Source organism: Protopterus annectens, chromosome 1.part0, assembly GCF_019279795.1.
Source record: "Protopterus annectens isolate FY-2018-M chromosome 1.part0, PAN1.0, whole genome shotgun sequence".
In the NCBI taxonomy this organism is placed as follows: domain Eukaryota; kingdom Metazoa; phylum Chordata; order Ceratodontiformes; family Protopteridae; genus Protopterus; species Protopterus annectens.
In genome coordinates, this window is record NC_056725.1 from 1,793,370,058 (window position 1) to 1,793,391,769 (window position 21,712).

General features: G+C 42.7%; 1 protein-coding gene across 2 annotated transcripts in view; it reads right to left on the reverse strand.

Moving 5' to 3' along the window:
• CCHR1.PART0H6orf118 (chromosome chr1.part0 C6orf118 homolog) overlaps nt 1–21,712 on the reverse strand; it is a 1,239,312-nt gene that overhangs the window by 1,086,938 nt on the left and 130,662 nt on the right. For both annotated transcript variants that reach the window (XM_044069560.1, XM_044069550.1), the window contains exon 3: nt 19,266–20,002. In XM_044069560.1, coding sequence (XP_043925495.1) covers nt 19,266–19,985 — 720 coding nt within the window. In that variant the 5' untranslated portion in view covers nt 19,986–20,002. The remainder of the gene's footprint in view (nt 1–19,265; nt 20,003–21,712) is intronic.

The following is a 21,712-nucleotide window of genomic DNA, read 5'->3' on the forward strand; positions in this document are numbered from 1 at the left end:
ATCCCTTGCAAAACAGCAGTGGCAAAACCTGCTCGGGATCTAGAGTATAAAGGTAAATTATAATGCTTGGCAAATGTATGCACGGAGCTCCAAGTAGCAGCCTCTAAAATGTCCTTGGTAGCCACTCCTCGTAAGAAGGCTGTGGTAGTGGCTGTAGCCCTTGTAGAGTGAGGCCTGATGTTTTCTGGAGTTTTCTTTCCATGGTAGGAGTAACAAAATCTAATGCAATTTCCTATCCACTTGGAGATTGTCTGTTTTGAAATTGCTTTTCCTTCCATTCCTGTTGCATATGCTACCAGTAGCTGGTCAGTTTTTCTATTGCCCTTGGTCCTGTCCAGGTAGTAGCGTAATTGTCTATGTACATCCAAGGTATGCAACAGTCTTTCTCCCCTGTTCTGTGGGTTGGGGAAGAATGTAGGTAGGTGGATAGCCTGATTTAAAGACACTCTGGAGACCACCTTAGGCATAAAAGTAGGATTTGTTCTCATGGACACTCTATCTTGATGGAAGATCAGGAAGGGTTGTACTGCCATTAATGCCTGTAGTTCAGATACCCTTCTTGCTGAAGTGATTGCCAGCAGGAAAGCAGTTTTCCATGATAAGTATTGTAATTCTGCTGTTGCTGCTGGTTCGAAAGGAGGAAGTGTCAATTTTTCTAGCACAAAGTTCAAGTCCCATGCTGGTAATGGTGGCTTCCTAGGAGGTTTTACATTTTTAATTCCCCTCAGAAACTGCCTGAGCAGAGGATGTGAGAAGACAGAAGGATCCAAGTCGTATTCTGCTGAAATAGCTGATGCATGAATCTTGATGGAGGAATAGGACAGGCCTGTGTGGAAGAGCTCTGCCAAGTATTCCAGGATGTTGGCTATGTTTACCAGTGACACATCTTCTCCTTTTGTAGTACTCCAAATGAGATATCTTTTCCATTTTGCTGAATAATTTTTTCTTGTTGAGGGTCTGCGAGCCTCAAGGATAATGTCTTTAACCCTTTGGGATACATTTGGGTTAATTGATCTTATGCAATGTTCCAGGCAGCCAGCTGCAGAGTTTTCAGGTTTGGATGCAGGATGTTGTAGTTGTTCTGTGTTAACAGCAAGGGAACCAGGGGTAGTGGCCATATTTGTTCCCGAGACATGCTCCTCAGTAATGGGTACCAATGTTGCCTTGGCCAGTCTGGAGCTATCAGAATGATCCTTGGACGGTCCTCTTTGATCTTCAATAGCACCTTGTGCATCAAAGGAAGTGGTGGGAATGCATATGCTGTCAGGTTTTTCCAACTGAAAGATAGGGAGTCCACTTTCCAAGCAAGTGGGTGGTACGTCCTTGTGCAGAATTTCTTTAGCTGGTGATTGCGTGGGGATGCAAATAAGTCTATTTCTGGGAGTCCACATTTTCTTGTAATGGTTTTGAAGATGTCCAGATGCAGCATCCATTCGTGGGCATCCGTGGTAGTCCTGCTTAATATGTCTGCTAGAATGTTTTCTTTTCCTGGTACAAAAATTGCTTGTAACTGAATGTTGTAGCTCAGGGCCACATTCCAGAGGTCCAGTGCCATCCGGCATAGAGGATATGAATGTGTGCCTCCCTGTTTGTTGATGTACCACATAACTGTGGTGTTGTCTGTCCTTATCATCAATTGACCTTGTCGGAGAAATGGTCTGAATGCCTGAATTGCCAGTTTTACTGCCAGCATTTCCTTTAGATTTATGTGTAGGTGCAGCTGGTCTTGAGTCCATAAGCCTTGTATGCACTTGTCCAGCATGTGGGCCCCCCAACCGAGGTCTGAGGCGTCCGTCGTGATGGTTTGGCTTGGTTGAGTGCTGTGGAAGGGCAATCCTGTGTTTGATTGACAGGCCTGAGCCCACCATAGGAATTCTTGCTTCAGGCATGGAATTATTGGAATTTGGGTTTCTAGGCTGTGCTTGTGTTGAGACCATAAATTCCTTAGGTACCACTGTAGTTTTCTCATATGCAGTCTGGCATGAGGAACCAATATTATGCAGGATGCCATGAAGCCCAAGGCTTGCAGTACTTTTCTTGCTGTTAGATGGTTCTGCTTTGTTAATGTCAAGAAGTAGAGAGGTAGTTGCTCCTGTTTTTCTACTGTTAGGAATGCCATTTGTTTTGATGTGTCCAGCTCTGCACCTAAAAAGGTTGTTCTTTGGGATGGTATCAGCCTTGACTTTTTTATATTGACTGTATATCCCAGGGCTTGCAGCAGGTAAATGACCCTTTGTAAGTCTTCTGCTAGCTTGTTTTTGTTGTCCGCTTGTATCAGGCAGTCGTCCAGGTAGGGGTAGATTTGGATTCCCTGAAGCCTGCAATGAGCAATTACTGATGCCAGGCATTTTGTGAACACTCTGGGCGCAGTAGATAAGCCAAATGGCAATACTGAGAATTGATAATGCTCTGATCCTGCAAGAAATCTGAGGTATCTTCTGCAATTTGGTCGTATGGGGACGTGCAGGTATGCCTCCTTGAGATCTAGAGTCACCAGCCAAGACTCCTTGCCCAGCATGGGAAGAAGCTGCTGTAGAGTCAGCATTTTGAATTTTGGAACAATGAGGAATGTGTTTAAAGCGGACAGGTCGAGAATAGGTCTCCATTTGCTCTCTTTTCTTGGTACCAGGAAGAGTCTGGAGTAAAATCCCTTTCCTTGCTCCATAGATGGTACCTTTTCCACAGCTCTCATCCTTAATAATTGAGATATTTGTTTTAGAGCTTCTGCCTTTTGATTTGGAGGTAGGTTTGGCATTCCTCTCTTCCCTGGTAGAGTATGGAAATGAAACCTGTAGCCTTGATCTATTGTCTGTAAAATCCACTTGTCTCTTGTGATGTAATGCCAGTTTATTGAAAATAAGGCTAGCTTCCCGCCTAAGGGTGCTTCTAGTTGTTCCCTGGTAGGCGGTGCCAGAGCCAAGTCACTGTGATTGTCCTGTAGTTGTGGTGGTGGCTGTGTCTGTGGCTTTACTTCGCTGGTTGTTACTCTGCCACTGGCGTCCCCTGTAGGCACCCCTGGATTGGCTTCTGCCTCTTGAACGCCTATTCCTGCCTCTCTGAGCTCTGGAGGAGTCTGGAAAGGACCAATTCTTGGAGGGCCAATTCCTGCTAAACCTTGGCGGTTGGACCTGTAAGAAATCTTTTACTGTCTGGACAGATTTTGCCTTCTCTTCCATCTTCTTCAGCACCTGTTGTGCAGGAGAGCCAAACAAATTGATCTTATCCATAGGAGCATCTAATAGTTTGGACTTGACATGGTCTGGTAAGGCCTGCTCTTTTAACCATGCATGCCTTCTGATAACTGTGCCAGTCATGGCTGATCTAAAGGAAGCCTCCAGTGCATCATAGCCGCATTTTAAGGAATGGTTACTGACTTGCTGAATGTTATGTACCATTTCCTGAACAGATTTTTTTGTCTAATGGTTCATCAGAGGACAGTTTTTTGGTTAACTGGTCTAGCATAAATTCTTGATACTGGATCATGTGAAATTGACAGTTCAAGGCCCTAGCTGAAAGAGTAGCAGAAGTGTAAACTTTTTTACCCCATCTCTCTAAGGATCTGGATTCCCTTTCTGAGGGGAGGGGGTTCTTAGCAGAGGTAGCTGCTACAGCCTTAGGTCCTTGTGAGATAGTCTCGGGATCTGCAAAAGGAGCCTTATACAAATGGTAATGCGTGTCCGGGACCCTGTAGTATCTATCAGGCTTAGCAGGGGCCGGAGGTAGAGAATCAGGAGCAGTGCAAGCATCATTAAATGCATCATCTACAACAGAAAGAACTGGAGGTATGGCTAAAGGCCTATGTTGTGGTAAATGCAGAAAGGTTCTAAGCCTTTTTCTGGAGTCTGAAAAATCCTGGCCCTGCCACTGAAATTGTTCCCTCATAGCATGCAAGGTTTCCCCAAAGGAAAATTCCTCAGGCGGAGAGGCAGAAGGGATGGACTCTTCAGCATCAGAGTCTTCATAAGGGGAGAAAGGAGCCTCTGGAGGGTCTGTATCATCTGAATCATCAGAGGAATCATCTATAGAAAGTGGCTGAGGGGGCTCTGCTCTAGGCCTCTTCTCTGGAGGTGGCTGAGAGGCCCTGTCTGGTTGAGGTTGGGATCCCCGGATTAAAGAAATGAGATCCTCTGCTAAACTAAGCATTTGAGAACTGGAGCTAGGCCTGTGAGAGGGGGTCTTAGCAGGCACAGTTTTAGTAGCTTTAGCTGCTTTAGCCCTGGCAAAGGCCTTAATGGACATGGCTGCAGGTGGCCTAGCAGCTCCACGTGCAGGGGTTGAAATATCCAAGGGAATAGTGTCAGATAATTCCTGAGAAACTGCAACAGCAGGTGGGTTTTCTGAAGCCGATTCCACAAGGTTGGAAGAGGCCTCGGTAGAAGGTACGTTTTCTGCCGAAGGAAGAACCGCTTGCTCGGTTTCAGCCGAAACCGAGACACTCACGGTTGGCTTTACCGCGGTTTCGGCCGAAACCGCGGTCCGCGAGTGTCGGTCCTTTTCCTTGCGCTTTTTAGACATTTGCGTAGTCGGAGGATCCGATGGCATAATATAAGCAAAATTGGAGCCAAAAAACTCCTCAGCAAATTCAGACCGACGTCTAAGCGTCCGCCGGTTAAAAGAAGCACAGGCTAGACAAGCTGCTACGTCATGGTCTGGGCCTAAACAGGGTAAGCAGTAAGAGTGGAAATCTTTATGAGGTATTTGTTTCCCACAAGTTAAACAGTTATTCACTTTTTCTGACATCGGCTGAGGCAAGAAAGAGTCCCCAACGGGGTACTTAGCTTTTTAGAAGTCTTCGTAGTAGTATTCGGTAGTAGTAATCTCTGGTTCTGACCGACCGGCACTTGCGAACAGCTTCTGCTTCGGGCACCACGCGGCAAGAAAGACTGAGGAAAATGGCGTCGGCTGATGCCTTTATACCCGAATAACTGCAGCTATGACGTCGGGTGAAGTGCGACACCAGCCGAGGCCAGACCCAGACTTTGGAATCCGGCCGACCGAAGGGCTGTCTGACGACAGGACAACCCATTTGTAAGGACTGCAGATGCATCCTTGAAGGACATCATGACCAGCTGTGCCAGGAAGTGATCCAGGATTAAAAGGAAAACATTCAGCTGTCAGTGCACCTCAGATGATACTGACTTCTAGAGCTGCTGCTCAAAGACCATAGAGGACTCATCTACACCACTATCAGAACAGAAGTCTCTGCCCCTCCTGAGAAGTGGCCTCAGAGTTAACTAGTGAGCCCCTTGGATCACTATCAGCAGGGTGATCACAACCCCTCTGCCGAGATGCCGACTCATTTGACCACTGGCAATCCAGCAACAGAAGCACTGGCTGGCAGAGGCTAAGGAGACTGCCACCATTTTTCTTCTTTTTCCATAACCTAAAGGAAAGATGGAGAGGAGGAGAACAAAGAAGAAAACAGTGCACACATATAATACATATAAAGTACAGTTTTGTACCTACCATAAATGTAGATGTCCGATAGATATGCAACTGCAGTCATAACATATGGGTTGTCCTGCCTCAGGCAGCCCTCGGTCGGCCGGATTCCAAAGTCTGGGTCCGACGTCGGCTGATGTCGCATTTCTCTCCGACGTCAGAGCGGCTGGAGTACATAAGCATTAGCCAACGCCATTTTCTTCAGTGCTTCTTGCCCCAGATGCCAGGTGCCCTCCAAGGAAGGCTGTAATCAAATTGGAAGACAAAAACAGGTTTCCAGACAAATAAATAAGCAATAAACAGATACACCATAACAGATATCCCCAGCTAATGATAACAGGGAGAGGAGTGGACCCAAGGCATAGAGGGGAAGGAGGGAGGGAAAACCCGACTGCAGTTGCATATCTATCGGACATCTACATTTATGGTAGGTACAAAACTGTACTATGTCCTTCAAGAATGCAACTGCAGTCATAACATATGGGTTGAATACCATAGCTTAGCTGGGGGAGGTGGAATGCTCTAAGAAAAGGATGGTGTAGCTATCAATCCCTGCAGGACTGCCGAAGCAAAGCCTGCTCTGGATCTGGAATATAAAGGGAGGTTGTAGTGTTTGGAGAATGTATGCACGGAGCTCCATGTAGAAGCTTCTAGAATGTCTTTTGTAGGCACCCCTCTTAAGAATGCTGTTGAGGTGGCTGTAGCTCTGGTGGAGTGTGGTCTGACATTGGCTGGTACACTCTTTCCATGGAAGGAATAACAGAATCTGATGCAATGTCCAATCCATTTTGAAATAGTCTGTTTGGAAATTGCTTTTCCTTGTACTCCAGGGGCGTAAGCTACAAAAAGCTGATCAGACTTCCTACTGGTCTTGGTTCTGTCCAGGTAGTAGCGAAGTTGTCCGTGAATGTCCAAGGTATGCAACAGTCTTTCCCCTTTGTTCTCAGGATTGGGAAAGAAAGTAGGCAGGTGAATAGCTTGATTTAAAGAAACCCTAGATACCACTTTTGGCATAAAGGTAGGGTTGGTTTGTAAGGAGACCCTGTCTCTGTGAAAGATTATAAATGGTGGTATTGCCATTAGGGCCTGTAATTCCGAAACCCTTCTTGCTGAGGTAATTGCCAACAGGAAAGCTGTCTTCCATGAGAGAAATTGTAAGTCCACAGAAGCTGTTGGCTCAAAGGGAGGTAGAGTCAGTTTTTCTAGGACAAAGTTGAGGTCCCAAGCTGGTACTGGAGCCTTTCTTGGTGGCTTTATATTCTTGATTCCCCTAAGGAATTGCCTTAACAAAGGATGTGAAAACACAGGTGGATCAGTGTTATATCTAGCTGAAATAGCTGAAGCATGTATTTTTATGGAAGAATATGAGAGTCCATTCTGTAGCATATCTGCCAAATATTCCAGAATGAGAGGGATGTTCAATAATGATGCATCATGACCCTTGCTGGTATTCCAAATGCTGAATCTCTTCCATTTTGCTGAGTAAACCTTTCTGGTGGATGGTCTTCGGCTTCTGTTAGTATCCTCTGAACTTCCTTGGAGAGAGATAGATTGAGGTTATTCATGGGATCTCCCAAGCTGTTAGCTGCAGCGTCTGAATGTTGGGATGTACTGTCTTGAAGTTGTGTTGAGTCAAAAGTTGGGGCCATTGGGGAAGGGCCCACTTTTTGTTGTGACATATGCTCCGTAGTAGTGGGTACCAGTGCTGTCTTGGCCAGTCTGGAGCTATTAGGATCCCCTTGGGCTTCTCTGCTTTGATCTTTAGTAATACTGTGGTCATCAGTGGCAGAGGTGGGAATGCATAGATTTTTAGGAAGTTCCAGTTGAATGAGAGAGCATCTATTTTCCATGCTTGTGGATGATATGTCCTTGAACAGAACTTTTGTAGATGATGATTGAGGTGGGAGGCAAATAGGTCTACTTCTGGCCTGTCCCATGTCGAGGTGAGTCGTATGATGATTTCTGGATGTAACCTCCACTCGTGGGGGTCTAGGAAATTCCTGCTTAGGCTGTCCGCCAGCACATTGTCTTTGCCTGGAACAAACTGGGATTGCAACTGTATGTTTAGGCTCAGCGATTTTTCCCAAAGATTCATTGTCAGTCTGCAAAGGGGGTAAGAATGGGTGCCCCCCTGCTTGTTTATGTACCACATCACAGTGGTGTTGTCTGTCCGTATTAACAGGTGGCCTTGCTGGAGTTGTTGTCGAAAGGCCTCGATGGCATGCATTACTGCCAGCATTTCTTTTTGGTTGATATGCAGATGTGTTTCCTTTGGAGACCATTGTCCTTGAATACATCTGCCCTCCATGTGCGCCCCCCATCCAAGGTCTGAGGCGTCTGTAGTGATGGTCTGTGTTATCTGAGGTTTTTTGAATGGCATACCTGTGTTTGCCTGGCTTACCGAGGCCCACCATAGAAATTCCTTCTGTAGGCATGGAATGAGCGGTATGGTTGTCTCTAGGTTGTTGCTGTGCTGAGACCATAAGCTTTTTAGGTACCATTGAAGCTTTCTCATGTGTAGTCTTGCTAATGGAACCAGGAGAATGCAGGATGCCATATAACCCAGGGCCTGTAGGAATCTCCTTGCAGTCATCTGGGTGAGCTTTGCCAAACCTTTGAAATAATGAGTTAACTTCTTTTGCTTGTCTTCTGTCAGGTAAGCCATTTGAGAGGCTGTGTTTAGTTTGGCTCCTAAGAAGGTTATTTGCTGGGATGGCTGAAGTCTTGACTTTTGGAAGTTGACTGTGTATCCTAGAGCCTGTAGCAACTGTATGACATAATTCAAGTTTTTTGTCAAAATCAGTTTGTCGTCCGCTTGTATGAGGCAGTCGTCCAGGTACGGGTAAATTTGGATCCCCTGGAGCCTGCAATGAGCAATTACTGAAGCCAGGCATTTCGTGAATACTCTGGGCGCAGTAGATAAGCCAAATGGCAATGCTGAGAATTGATAATGCTCTGGCCCTGCAAGAAATCTGAGGTATCTTCTGCAGCTGTGTCTGATAGGGACATGCAGGTATGCCTCCCTGAGGTCCAGAGTAATCAGCCAAGTCCCCTTGCCCAGCATGGGAAGGAGTTGCTGTAGAGTCAGCATTTTGAACTTTGGTACTATGAGAAAAGTGTTTAATGCGGACAAATCCAGTATTGGTCTCCATCGAGTTTCTTTTCTTGGAACAAGGAACAGTCTTGAGTAAAACCCCTGGCCTTGTTCTTGTTGTGGAACTTTTTCTATTGCTTTGATCTGAGCAAGCAGAGAAATTTGCTTGATAGCCTCTGCCCTCTGGTTTTGTGGTAGGTTTGGCATGCCTTGTTTTCTTGGTAAGGTATGAAAGTGGAACCTGTAACCTCGGTCTATAATGTCCAAAATCCATTTGTCCTTTGTCAATCTGTGCCAGTTGTCTGAAAACAGAGATAATTTTCCGCCCAAAGGAGCTTCTGTTTGCTCCTTGGTCAGCGGAGGTAGAGGAAAGTCATTGAGATTGTCCCTGTGGGGCAGGAGAAACCCCTGTGTCACTTCTTTGGTTTGCTGGTTGTCATTGTCGTCCCCTGTAGGAACCTCTGTATTGCCCTCTTCCTCGGCCACGCCTGTTTTTCCCCCTTTGAAATCTTTCAGGATTAGGAAAGGACCAGTTTTTAGAAGGCCAATTTCTGCTGAATCTGGGAGGCTGAACCTGGAGGAAATCTTTGACTGTCTGAACTGACTTGGCTTTTTCCTCAATGGACTTTAACACATCTTTAGCATTAGCACCACAAAGCTTGTTCTTTTCCAAGGGTGCATCAAGAAGTTTTGCCTTAACATGATCTGGTAGAGGTTGTTCTTTTAACCATGCATGCCTACGAATGACCGCCCCTGTCATAGCTGCCCTACATGAAGCTTCCAATGCATCATATCCACACTGCAGAAAGTGATTGCTAACTTGCTGAGAATTATGTACAGCCTCCTGCAAAGATTTCCTATCTAAAGGTTCAGGAGAGGCCAATGTTTTCTGTAAATCATCTAACAGGTAATCCTGATATTGAAACATATGAAAGAGACAATTGAGAGCTCTCATATATAAAGTAGTGGAAGTGTAGACCTTCTTCCCCCATCTCTCTAATGACCTAGCTTCCCTGTTGGAAGGTAAAGGATTTTTGGAGGTGGTAGCTGAAACCCCTTTCGGTCCCTGTGAAATTGTTTCTAAATCAACAGCATGGGCCCTAAAGAAATGAGAATGTGTTTCTGGGACCCTATAGTATCTGTCAGGCTTGGCAGGAGCAGGAGGAAGAGTATCAGGGGTAACACTGGAGTCAGAGTATAGATCATCCAAAACATCAAGCACAGGAGGTATAGCTAAGGGTCTGTGTTGGGGCTTTTTAAGGAAGGTTCGAAGGCGCTTTCTGGAATCAGAATATTCCTGGCCTTGCCACTTAAAATGTTCCCTCATGGAATGCAGAACTTCCCCAAAAGAAATATCCTCAGGAGGGGAGGCCGAGGGGATGGAATCCTCTGCATCCGAGTCCTCATAGGTCTGGAAGGGCTCTTCCTGGCTATCAGAGTGAACAGAGTCCTCAGAATCTTCATCTGAAGGGAGAGGGTCAGAGGGTTCAACCCGGGGCCTCTTATCAGAAGGAGGCTGGGATCCTCTCTCTGGATGGGCCTGGGAACCTCTGATCATGGAAATTAAGTCTGCGGCCATAGTCATGATTTGTGTTTCAGGAGTAGGCTGAGGTAAGGCTTTAGCAGTAAGGTGCTTGGTCTTGCTGGTTGCCTTAGCACGTGTGTAGGCCTTGATAGACATGGACATGGGAGGCCTAGCAGCTCCATGTGCAGGAGTGACCTTATCCACAGCAATGGTCTCGGGCATTTCCTCGGTTTCAGTATCCGGAGGAAAATCAATACCTGGCGTCGGTGTGGTCTCCGGTATCGGAGGTATCAGTAATGCGGTGTCTTCGGTTCGGAGCGGTGAAATAACCGCCTCAGAGGGAACCGGGGCACTCGCAGTAGGTTTTGGCGTGGTGTCGGTGGAAGACGCGGGCCGAGGATGTCGGTCCCGGTCTTTTCGTTTCTTAGGAGTCTGCGATGTCGGTAGTTCCGACGGCATTGTATAATTGAATTTTTCGCCGAAAAAGTCTTCAGCGAACTCCGCCCGGCACCTGAGAGTGCGCTTATTGAAGCGAGCACAGGCGGCACAGCCCGAGACGTCGTGATCTGGGCCAAGGCAAGGAAGGCAGTAAGAGTGGAAATCCTTATGAGGTATTTGTTTACCACAAGACAAACAATTATTTACTTTTTCAGTAATTTCTGACATCGGCTGAGGCAAGAAAAGGTCCCCAACTGGGTACTTAGCTTTTTTGATGACTTCGGATTCGAAGAATACAGGAGCTGACCGACCGGCACTTGCGAACTGCTTCTGCTTCAGGCACCGCGCTGCAAGAAAGACTGGAGAAAATGGCGTCGGCTGATGCTTATGTACTCCAGCCGCTCTGACGTCGGAGAGAAATGTGACATCAGCCGACGTCGGACCCAGACTTTGGAATTCTGCCGACCGAGGGCTGCCTGAGGCAGGACAACCCATATGTTATGACTGCAGTTGCATTCTTGAAGGACATCATTACAGCTGTACAGTGTAGCAATGTGTACATTACATGCACACCACAGCCATAAGAGGTAATCTTGTCTTGAGTAACATCCCTCCATGTTTGCACTGTATTCCTCAATGCTTAAAGACAAAATAGGAAGCCCTCTATAAACTGGCAGACCTGTTAAAATAGAAAAAAAGAAGAAAAAAAAAAAACTTTAAACCTGCAACCTGTCCCAACTTCCCTCATCTGCAACCTCTTAAGTAAACTAAAACCGACTACCCCCCTCAGCTGACCAGCTACCTGCTGAATACCTGCAAAAGGCAGCCAAAGTCATAGCTTATCCTGTATCACTGCTGATAAATAGTACCATACAAGAAAGCACTATTCCCACCATCTGGAAAATCTCCAGGGTGGAAACTCCAGAGAATATTCTAAGTAACATCCCATAGCTCTACTTCCCCATTAGCTAAAATAATGGAAACGTGCATCCACAGACAGTTACTAGACCACCTACTCCAGAACAATTTACTGGCCAAATCTCAGCATGGCTTCAGGCCTTTCCACAGTACAACTGCACTCCTATCCTTCACTGACAGCATCAATAAAAACTGTAGTAACAATCTTCTCTCTTCAGCACTTTTCATCGACCTTTCAAAAGCATTCGACATGGTCAACCACCACTTATTTCTCATTATTCTAAAATCCTTCTCTCTGGACACAAAGACTATAAAATGGTTCCAGTCCTACCTCAATAATACACAGCAGGCAATGCTATGGGACAACAACCTCTCATCCCATCTCCCAGATACCCTAGGTGTTCCTCAGGGCTCTATATTGGGCCCCCTCCTTTTCTCAATATTTATCAATGACCTCAACCTAGCTATTCCTTTAACTAACTGTGTACAATACGCAGATTATTCAACAATAATCTGCTCAGCTAAATCTCAATCCCAACTACAGACGCTAACTCAGACAATGTTCAATAAAACAGAAAATTGGTTTCTACAACGCTGCCTCCTCTTGAACCCCCCAAAAAAAAAAACTCCTCCACTTCACTCCTACCCGTAAATCACTCCCAATGAACTTTTCAGTCTTATCCAATAATGGTACACTCATATCTCCCGGCCAACAACTAGACTTCTAGGGTAACCATTGATAACAACCTGAACTTTGAAACCCATACCAACAATACCATAAAAACTGTCAACAGGAAACTAGGCTCCCTCTATAGGATAAAACCCTTTCTCTCCCCACTAGCCAGAACCACTATTGCCTATTCCCACCTTATCTTCACACTAGTTTATGCTTCTTCCATACATACTAACTTGTCAAAAAATAACCTTAACAAGTTAGCCAACGCTTACAATAGCAATGCCAGATTTGCTACTGCTTCCTCCTTTAGGACCCATCACTGCCATAATCTGAAACAATTAGGCTGGTTAGAGCTTCTGAATCAGATTCACTTTAAACAACTCACCATTGCGCACAAAACCCTTTTCCAACCTACCAATACCCCAATACTTGCTAGTCTCATTAACCAATATAAGAATCTTTCAACTTTACGCTCATCTAATAAACTACTTGCATCAACATGTAAATCTAATAACATGGCAGGAGATGCTCTGTTCTCAAATGCAGTTGGAAAGTATTGGAACCAACTCCACCATGAACTTACATCATTGTCTTCATTTACACTTTTTAAATACAATCTGAAACTCTATCTTAAAACCCATTGGTTATGTCCCAGTACAAATCCAGACTAATCGCATAATATATCCCAAATGCCCTCTCTTAAGACCTAATTCCTGCTCTATCTGTGTCTTTTTAGATCAAGGACTATCCCTGGCAAAAACATATCTTATCCTAATAGAGATAATTTAAATACCTAGTTAAATTCTTCTGCATATAATTCTAAAGCATCCTACCTAAGGCAGGCAACAGGTATTGTTTAAACTGTGAGCAATGCTGAACTGTTGAAACTTGAAGTATACATTTGATTAACAATTACTTTCTAGTTACTAATGAAGTCTTGTACATAAAGTCTAAAATATCTTATCTAATGCTTGTAACATGTTTTTTTTTTTTGTATAAACTGTGAAGATTCCTGAACTGTTTAAAATTTGTAGTATTTAACTGTATAACAACTAGTACCTGTATGTTAGTAGTCCAGTAATCTCTTGGAGCTTATCTCCCCGGGACTCTACTGAAAATGGACATAAATCCAGTTAGACTATCCCAGTCAACAAATGTAAAATAAAAATAAAAAAGGAAAACAAAAAGAAACAAAAGCTTACAGTAAAACGTTGGTTCTCTCTCTCTAATCTCTGCCTCCCAGTCTTGAAACAGAATAGGGTGGCACTGCCATATGCCACTGTATTGATGCTTGCATTGTTCCACACAATGGGTGATACCAGAGACGTCAATCACTATCCTGGCAAGCTCCTGTCAGACATCAACCTTGCATCATGGATCATTATAACAGAGCAAGAGACACTCCTCTAAGTCCATAAGGAAGCCATGATTGCTCACATACGATTACTTGAGAGGGCAGAATGCTAGCCCTGTGCATAAGTAAATGCAGTTAAATATCATATGACATACAATCTTGTGTAGTGACATGGCACTATTAGCAACACAGACTCTCTGTGTAAGTACAGTGCGTACAGATGTCCTTAGCCCCATGACAGCATAGTTTTACTGGATAGTGTTGACAATGTGTTGGACTGTGGTAGCAATTTAGAGAAAGGTACATTAAATGGCCTCATTGGCATAACTGATGTGCTGTTAGGCCATTGTTATCATGATAGAAAGCATTTGTGCCATTTTGTATGAAGACACTTTAAGATGTGCAACTGTGGAATTAGGACTTCAGAGAATATGACTTTGAACACTGAGACAGGTACAATGAGGGAATACAAGATGCCTGGTAATGAAACCCTACAGTGTATTTGATGCATATGACAGATGGCAGAAACAGGGACATATAAAAGTGGTGTATATGCATGTGGGAACTGAACACAGTGGCACCATGCTGTCATGTCCAGTGGTGGAGGACTCATAGTAGGCTATGCACACCATCGTAAGGACATGCAATGCATGATGTGATGGAGCCTCTACAAAGAATGACAATGTACTTTAAAGGGGGAGAGAATGTGCAAATTACTGCAGGAGCCAATTTGCTAATACAGGAATGGGTGTCATGATAACATTCCCTTTGTTTTAGTGTGTACAGGAATGGCTGTCATGACAACATGCCCTTTGTTTCAGTGTGTACGGGAAAGGGGAGAATGACAACGATGCTAGAGGGGACAGTTGACTGTCTGACAAATGCAGTAAGAGGGTAGAATATATATAAATATATATATATATATATATATATATATACATGACAGCCACAAAAACTCATGCATGTCCTCTGACCAATATGTGTAACCTAAACACATACAAGTCTTGTCAAAGACCCATGAAACAGTTAGTTGGAAAAGTTCACTACCCGTGAGAATGAGTATAACTGCAGGCCCAAAGCACACATATCATGTGCATCCTTTGCAAACACAATATAAACAAGTTTATCAGGAACAGGTGTGAGAGGGAGTGTTGCAGAACATCAGTGCTCTGGCAGGCCATAACAGATCTCTGCAATAGGTGCTGTGAAGAGTAACCAACATTATACAGCATGCCAAGAACAAGGTACAGGACATTACCCAGGATATGTCCACCACAGGGGACAGACCACTACCACAGAAGTGGTTTGCATAACTAGATATGTTCATAGTGTTCCTGCAAGAGGGCAGAGAGTGGATTACCATATGCAGTGGTGGCTTAAATGTAAAAGCTTGGCTGACAAAAAACACAACAGTGTCTGTAGGGGATGCCAGGTTAGTAATAACCATTATATGTCTGTATTGTACAAAGCACTACATCTGTGGCAAGACTTATTCACTAAGAGGCTTCACCTCCATATCTGTCTCCCAGTTACCTATGTGATGCAACTGCAACACTCTGCACAATACAGTATTTATGTGCTCATATGCCATGAAATCTGTCGGTATGTGTCACAGGGCCACATAGGTATATATTTAAGTATTGCTATAGATACCTCATGTTTATGCTTTCAGAAGTTCTACTGATGGAGGGTCCAGCACAACAAGGAAGCAAATTCCTGATGTCAGCAGGTCATCTGTGGCCAATAATAATGGTAATGCAAATGGCAGAATCACATGACAAAATGGTATTATCAGCTACACCAACATGGGAAGGCAGATACACATTCCTCATGTACTTGGTCCCTATGAAGGGCATTCCAAACCCCTTCTCGCCCCAGTGTTTGGAAGGCATCCTGAAGCTATAAACCCCACTCATCTACACAGGAACTGTCAGTCCACATGGCATCAATGACTCACACTGTCTTGGATGTAATCATACTCCCTATAGGGGACAGGCATGGTAGTTTGCAGCACCACTGTGACCTCAGATCTGTGCCAGAACTGGGTGTAACACTTGACATAAATCGGTGGATATGCAGTTTAGCGATCCAGGCACAGACATCTGCTACTCACAACATTGAAAAATTGTGAGTGTACCACACTTTGTAATGATGTGCAACATATACAAGATAATATGCAGTGCCTGCATAGTGACACGGAGTATAGGTGTAAGGAGCAGATTGTGTTGTTCAGGTCACTGGTAACTAATGCTGACTCCAATAGTACTTTCAAGAAGCACATGGTAGCCTCCCTCTGGTGATGCTGTCTATGGCCATGGCAGAGTATGAATGCGAGATGGCGGATCACAGATTAGCATAACTCTCAGTTTCTTTGCTGAAAAATTCTGGATAAAGTCAAAAATAATGGAGGAAGAAAAGTCAAAATTCAATAAACTTCAATTTTTAATCATTAACTTAATTCATATAAAAAGTTAATTGAATAACAAGATTTGCATCATCTTGCATTTTTCTGAATAAGAAGAAGTATGATTATGCTGGAGAGAGACAGACGTGTCCCAAAGGATTCCTGTACTGTGGAATCGGCTCCCCATCCATGTAAAACAGAGTTCATCCTTGACCCTATTCAAATGAAACCTTGTAAACTGGATGGAAAATCATAAATTTACTCCAACTCTTGCCCCATATTCATAGGACAGAAGCCATTAAAAAGAAAAGCATTATCCTAACACCCCACCACCACAATTCCTTAGTTACCTCCTTATGCCCTCACCCTCCTGTTTAGACATCCATGATACGAGGGACCCAAATTGTTTGGAGTGAATGGCCAGGATCATAAGGGCAATAGTGGTTGTTAGCCTAAAAAACACCTACAAACAAAACTAATGTCTGGCATTATTGACTGACTATAATCCTCAATAATTTACCAAAAATCAAAAATTTTATGAGGGACAGGAAAACATATGAGGCAAAATTGGAAAGATTCTGCAAAATCAAGGACAGCTGAGAGATATACACGCCGAGTATACCCAGATGACACTGGCCATTCCTGAGATAGCATCACTGTTGTCCAACAATAATAGGTATGGCCAGTCTCACATTCATGACCACCAGCACTCCTCAGGTTCCACATGTATTACAGCTCACCTGGCCACATGCCATCACTCTTGTAGTTCTTCACCATACCTACTAATAGCCATTATCCAGGTCATTGATGCCATACATCTTTTGGCTTCAAAATATGCCACACCCATCAGGGTAAATGTGCATGCTCTTGTAGAGCTACACTCTCCCTCAAGCAGATTGCATCAAGCCTTGAGACCTCAAGCCATCACAGTGCACATCACCAACACTTTTAACACAGCAGGTCCACCCCTACCTCTATCTCCCTACAACCACCTAGCAGAGTGCATGCCCAATTGCCATGACCTTGTCCAATATAATAGTGCTGCTGCCACCTGTTACTGTGTTCTTTCCACCTGTGCATGTGATAATGATTGTGTCCTGCCCAGCCCTAACTGCATGGGTATTTTAATGTCTGATGCACATTGTGGTCATTTTATACACTGCCATAGAGAGCCTAGGTATGATAATGCATATACAATTTTATTGTGTGTTGTTTGTATCAATGCCTAAAGTTGTGGACAACACACAATCTCATTGTCAGTGGCACAATGTATTGTTCCTACCTCTGCCTTGCATGTGGTACTGCTGCTGCTTGTTCAGCTTTCCTGACTGTATTACATGCTTCATGGTTGCTGCTCCTACTACTACAGTGTACCCTTCTGGGGTGCTTTTCCTATTGCTGTAGCTGTTTCATCAGTCATCTACTATGTAACATGGTGCACACAGCAAAGATTTGGCTGCAGGTTTCTGATGCATATTGTAACATCCAACAAGATGTATCAAGACAGTAGAAGCATTCCTTTAGCTGGCCAAAAATGCAGTCCACCAAATTCCATGTTTCTTTCTGGGCAATGTTGTGCACCATTTCTGCCATAGTCTGAGGATGCAGATGGGCCTTATCATCCTTGGCTTTAGCAGATATCCAGCAGCACCTGCAACACACAACAGTGACACCATTTTATGTTGCCTTCCATCTGCTTGCATGGCAACTGTATTTACTGGCCTCTGTACCCAGCTACATGAGCATCTACCAACCAGATGATCCTGACAGAAGTCCCCCTCCCCAAAACCACAAAAATGGTTTAGATCATATGTGTACCATATGTGTGAATCACATGTGTGATCTGTCTGGGTGGTGCAAAGAAACATTATAGATGATGTCCTGGATATTAAGCACTATCAGACAACTGAAGGAGTAGAATCTTTTTCTGTTTATATATCTCACACCCTGCAGTCCAGGTGGGGGCTTAATAGAAATCAATGGCGACTAGGACCTCGTGGAAATTACCTATGATGCAAAACACCTGTACACTGATGGCTGTGTCCTCTGCAGTCCTTGGGAACCATATTTTTCCTTCTTCATGCTGTAAAATAATGTCAAGGAACTGCTGTAGAATATGCAAGCTTAATGCCTGTGATATTTTTATCATGACCTCTGTAGGTTGCTGCAAAGTACCTTTAGCTAGAATGGTTTAGTGATCACTAGAACTGGCAATCCATGCAATCCCTTTATTCCACTTGTGGGTGATGCAGTTCAGCAAGATCTCACACGTACTTCCTATCTACACAGATGCGGCTCACCATCTGCTAGTCAATCCGGTGTTAGTAAGTAAGGCACTGATAGCACTTTCTGTGATGACATGGAGGGCTGCAGTACACCATGTCATTGGCGAGTGAATTGCTACGCCATGTCTGATGCAATCTCGTGCATAATCAGTGCACCTCATTTCAGTGTTATTATGCATTGTTTTGCATACAATGTATAATATGCTATTTTTATCCTAATATGGCTGGAGTACTTGTGCCACAGCCAGACACGTTTGTAGTGTATATACTCTTTTGTGCCCTGTTATGTGTTGTCTATGAATTCCAAACCTAATTTCTCCCTATTTGCTTGCTAGACTTATTTATGCTCTGTAGTCTCTAAAATATAATTGTACCTATTACATTAACATGTTGACTGCACAGAGTTTTTTTTATATGTGCAGAATCATTTTGTAAAAAAACTGTATCCCCTGAATATGTGTTTCTACTCCTTATGGCTTATTTATCTGGATTGTTTATAATTTATTGTGCTGTATTTGTTTATCTCATTAACTCTTGAGTGTTACTCCATGAAAATATGAATCACCTCATTTCTTATGGATCAATGCTTTACCCAAATAACCAAATTAGAATGAATGAATAAAGATAGTCTTGCTTTCTGCATTCTTATTAGACAAGCTATATAACAAACTATATAAAAACAGAAACAGTGAGATGGATAGACCAAATTATTAAGGTACAAAAAAAAATCCCTAAACAAACCATCAGAATTCAAAGATAAACAACAACTATTACATCTGGAATATTAAATAACCAAACATGCAAAAATAAAAGTAAAGGAGCACTCTGTGGTTAGTTCTGCATTGTTTTAAAATAGTCAAGCACAATTTTGTCTGTCATAAACAAAAGCTTGGTGAGCATCTCAAGTCATAGTCATGGGCTGATTCTTGATTTATCTGCAAATCTTTGTAAAAAGTTGCAAGTAAACACAGTTACATTCAGAATTTGTGAGAGAGGATATGTTGATAAACCTTTTCTCTGAAATATGAGAACTATTGTTTAAAGTACAATTCGTGCTGTACATCTGAAGTGTGACAACTACATTCATGTTGTTTGCTTGAAATATGACAAGTATTACTAAATCCCTTACCTGAGTTAATTTCCATTCATGTTTCTCAACAGATCTACTTCCAGACATAACATTCATTTCCAGCATGTCATTCTTTCTGATAATGTTTTTCTGGAAGCTTTTTAGTATAGCAAACTGATCCTTTTTTGTTATCCCAGCCAAATAAGAAGGCACAAACTGGAATTGCTCCATCCTGTCATGCAGATAATATCTACCAGTCTTAACTGACTTGGGTACTAATACTTTTGTTTCAGGGATCTGTGGATCCACTCTGATATACGAGTCCCCAAGCCGAGAAGTTACAATTTCAGGGAAAATTCTTCCACCTTTGATGTGGGTACCTTCATCTGTACCAGTTGCCTCTGTTGAAAAGCAGGTAGCTGGTGTTCCTGTAGGTTTCTCAGGATAGAAAGGCGATGCTGGGTACTGTCCAGGACCAAGACTGGTCATTACAGTGAAATCTGCCAATGCATCTATCATTTTCCTGGCATTTGTTTTTAACACTGAATGAGAGTAGAGTTCACTTTTTTCTTTTATGGTAGGCACTGGCTTGTTGGCACTCTCCCATGAAGCATTTTTTGCCCTTTTCAGTGGTTTATACAGATTGGCAGGGTTTAAGTGCCCTGAACTATAAACTGCAATATCTGCCTTGTGAGACTTGTCAAGACTTTGTAAAAGCATTCTGAGAGGATGCTGACACAGCACCGACTGATGTTTCTTCTCTTCCCTGGCAGCTTTCATTGAAATGAAGTAAAGGGCTAAAAGAAGAAAAAAAATGACATCTGTAGTAACGTTTGAACAGGTTCTTCATGGATAGATTCAAGAAAAACACATCTGGATAACATTGAATACTTTCATGGATGGACTCATTAGATGAGAATGATGTTTTGTGAATCGGCATAAATGGAAACTGCATACTACTTCTAGCAAATATTAACAAATATTTGTTTAAAAGTCATCAAAGAAATATAGATTTGTATGATGGGTTTCATACAAATGGCCAAACTAGTATGAATATATCCCTTTCTATTTTACAGACCACAGATCTCACTAAACCAGCATTTTTTGTCTAGAAATCACTAAATATTTTTTCAGGCATTTGCCTTATGCAGGGATGTAGGGAGAACTTTACATTTTGTACTCAGACCTAATGTTGATGCCCCCACCACCTACCTATCATTTAAAAAATGTACTCAACCATCAAAATGCTACCTGCTACTCCCAATACATATAAGAAGATTACACGTTGTTTTCAACTGTTACCACTTAATCCTATAAAAAGCTGTTTTTGGAGTATTCCTTTCACACAAGCATTCTTTGTATACCTATATATATTTATTTTCACAGTTCTAAACTGTTTGTGCTTTTTCAGCATTGAAGTTTCCAACAGATATTCAGAAACAAATGTACTCATCTGAGTACACCGAGTATGCCTAGCTACATGCTTGGCCTTATGCATTCCATTCTTGAATCTATCACCATTTTTAGCCCTACAACCTCATTAGAAAGGCTGTTATAATTACTGCTCTGTTTGTAAAAACAATAGCAGCAATAACAACAGCAGTAATACTTATCTGCACCCACTTCGTACCATGCACTTTGCACCATTATCTTGTGCATTATTCTGTATCTTCTTGTTCTTCACCTTTCATTTTTCTGAAAGGTAGCATCCTCTTAGCATTTAAATGTTTTTAATAGAAATCTAAGGATGCACAATGTCTGGACTCAACTCATTGAGACAGTGATTTTATTAGGAAGAGTTTTTCCTTTCTCTCTAAACTGTTGACCTGGAGTGTTGTTACATAAACTACACTTAAAGCCAACTTTTCTTTTAAGGAACAAAAAAAACACTGTTGTTGATTTTTAACAAATATTGCTTAAATGTAGTATACAGTTTATAGTGATAGAAACCATGCTGAATTAAGATAAAATTTACAAGCACATTATACTTGTGCTAATACTTAAGTTTTGTTTCTTCTGCTTGAACTGCATTTCCCGTAAACAGCATGTTTAACTAAAGCAGTATGAAGCCTAGCATAAAACAGAAAAAGGATTTGTGGTTTCTGAATGTTCTAGTTTAAAAAAATGTACGCATAATTTATTGGATTACAGTAAAATCTTACAATATTACATCTGCTTCTTGTTTTTGTATACATATTGATGCATTTAATACCTTTGGGGAGACTCAGGCTACATGCTACCTGACCTCCCATGACGATGTCATAAACTTGATCCTCATGACTATAATCAAGTGTGTTCATTTAATTAAAATAGCAAAATTACAACTCATCAAAATGTATGTCTTCAATAAACTGACTCCACGATAACTTGGATTCAATCTTTCATTAGGAAGCCATATTTTGTCTGCCTTCTTTTCTTCAAGAACACACATATTATACCTGTATTGTTTAAATGGTGTCTGGGACAGGTCTTGCATCATTTTGTTGCCTTCTTTCAACATGTTTCCT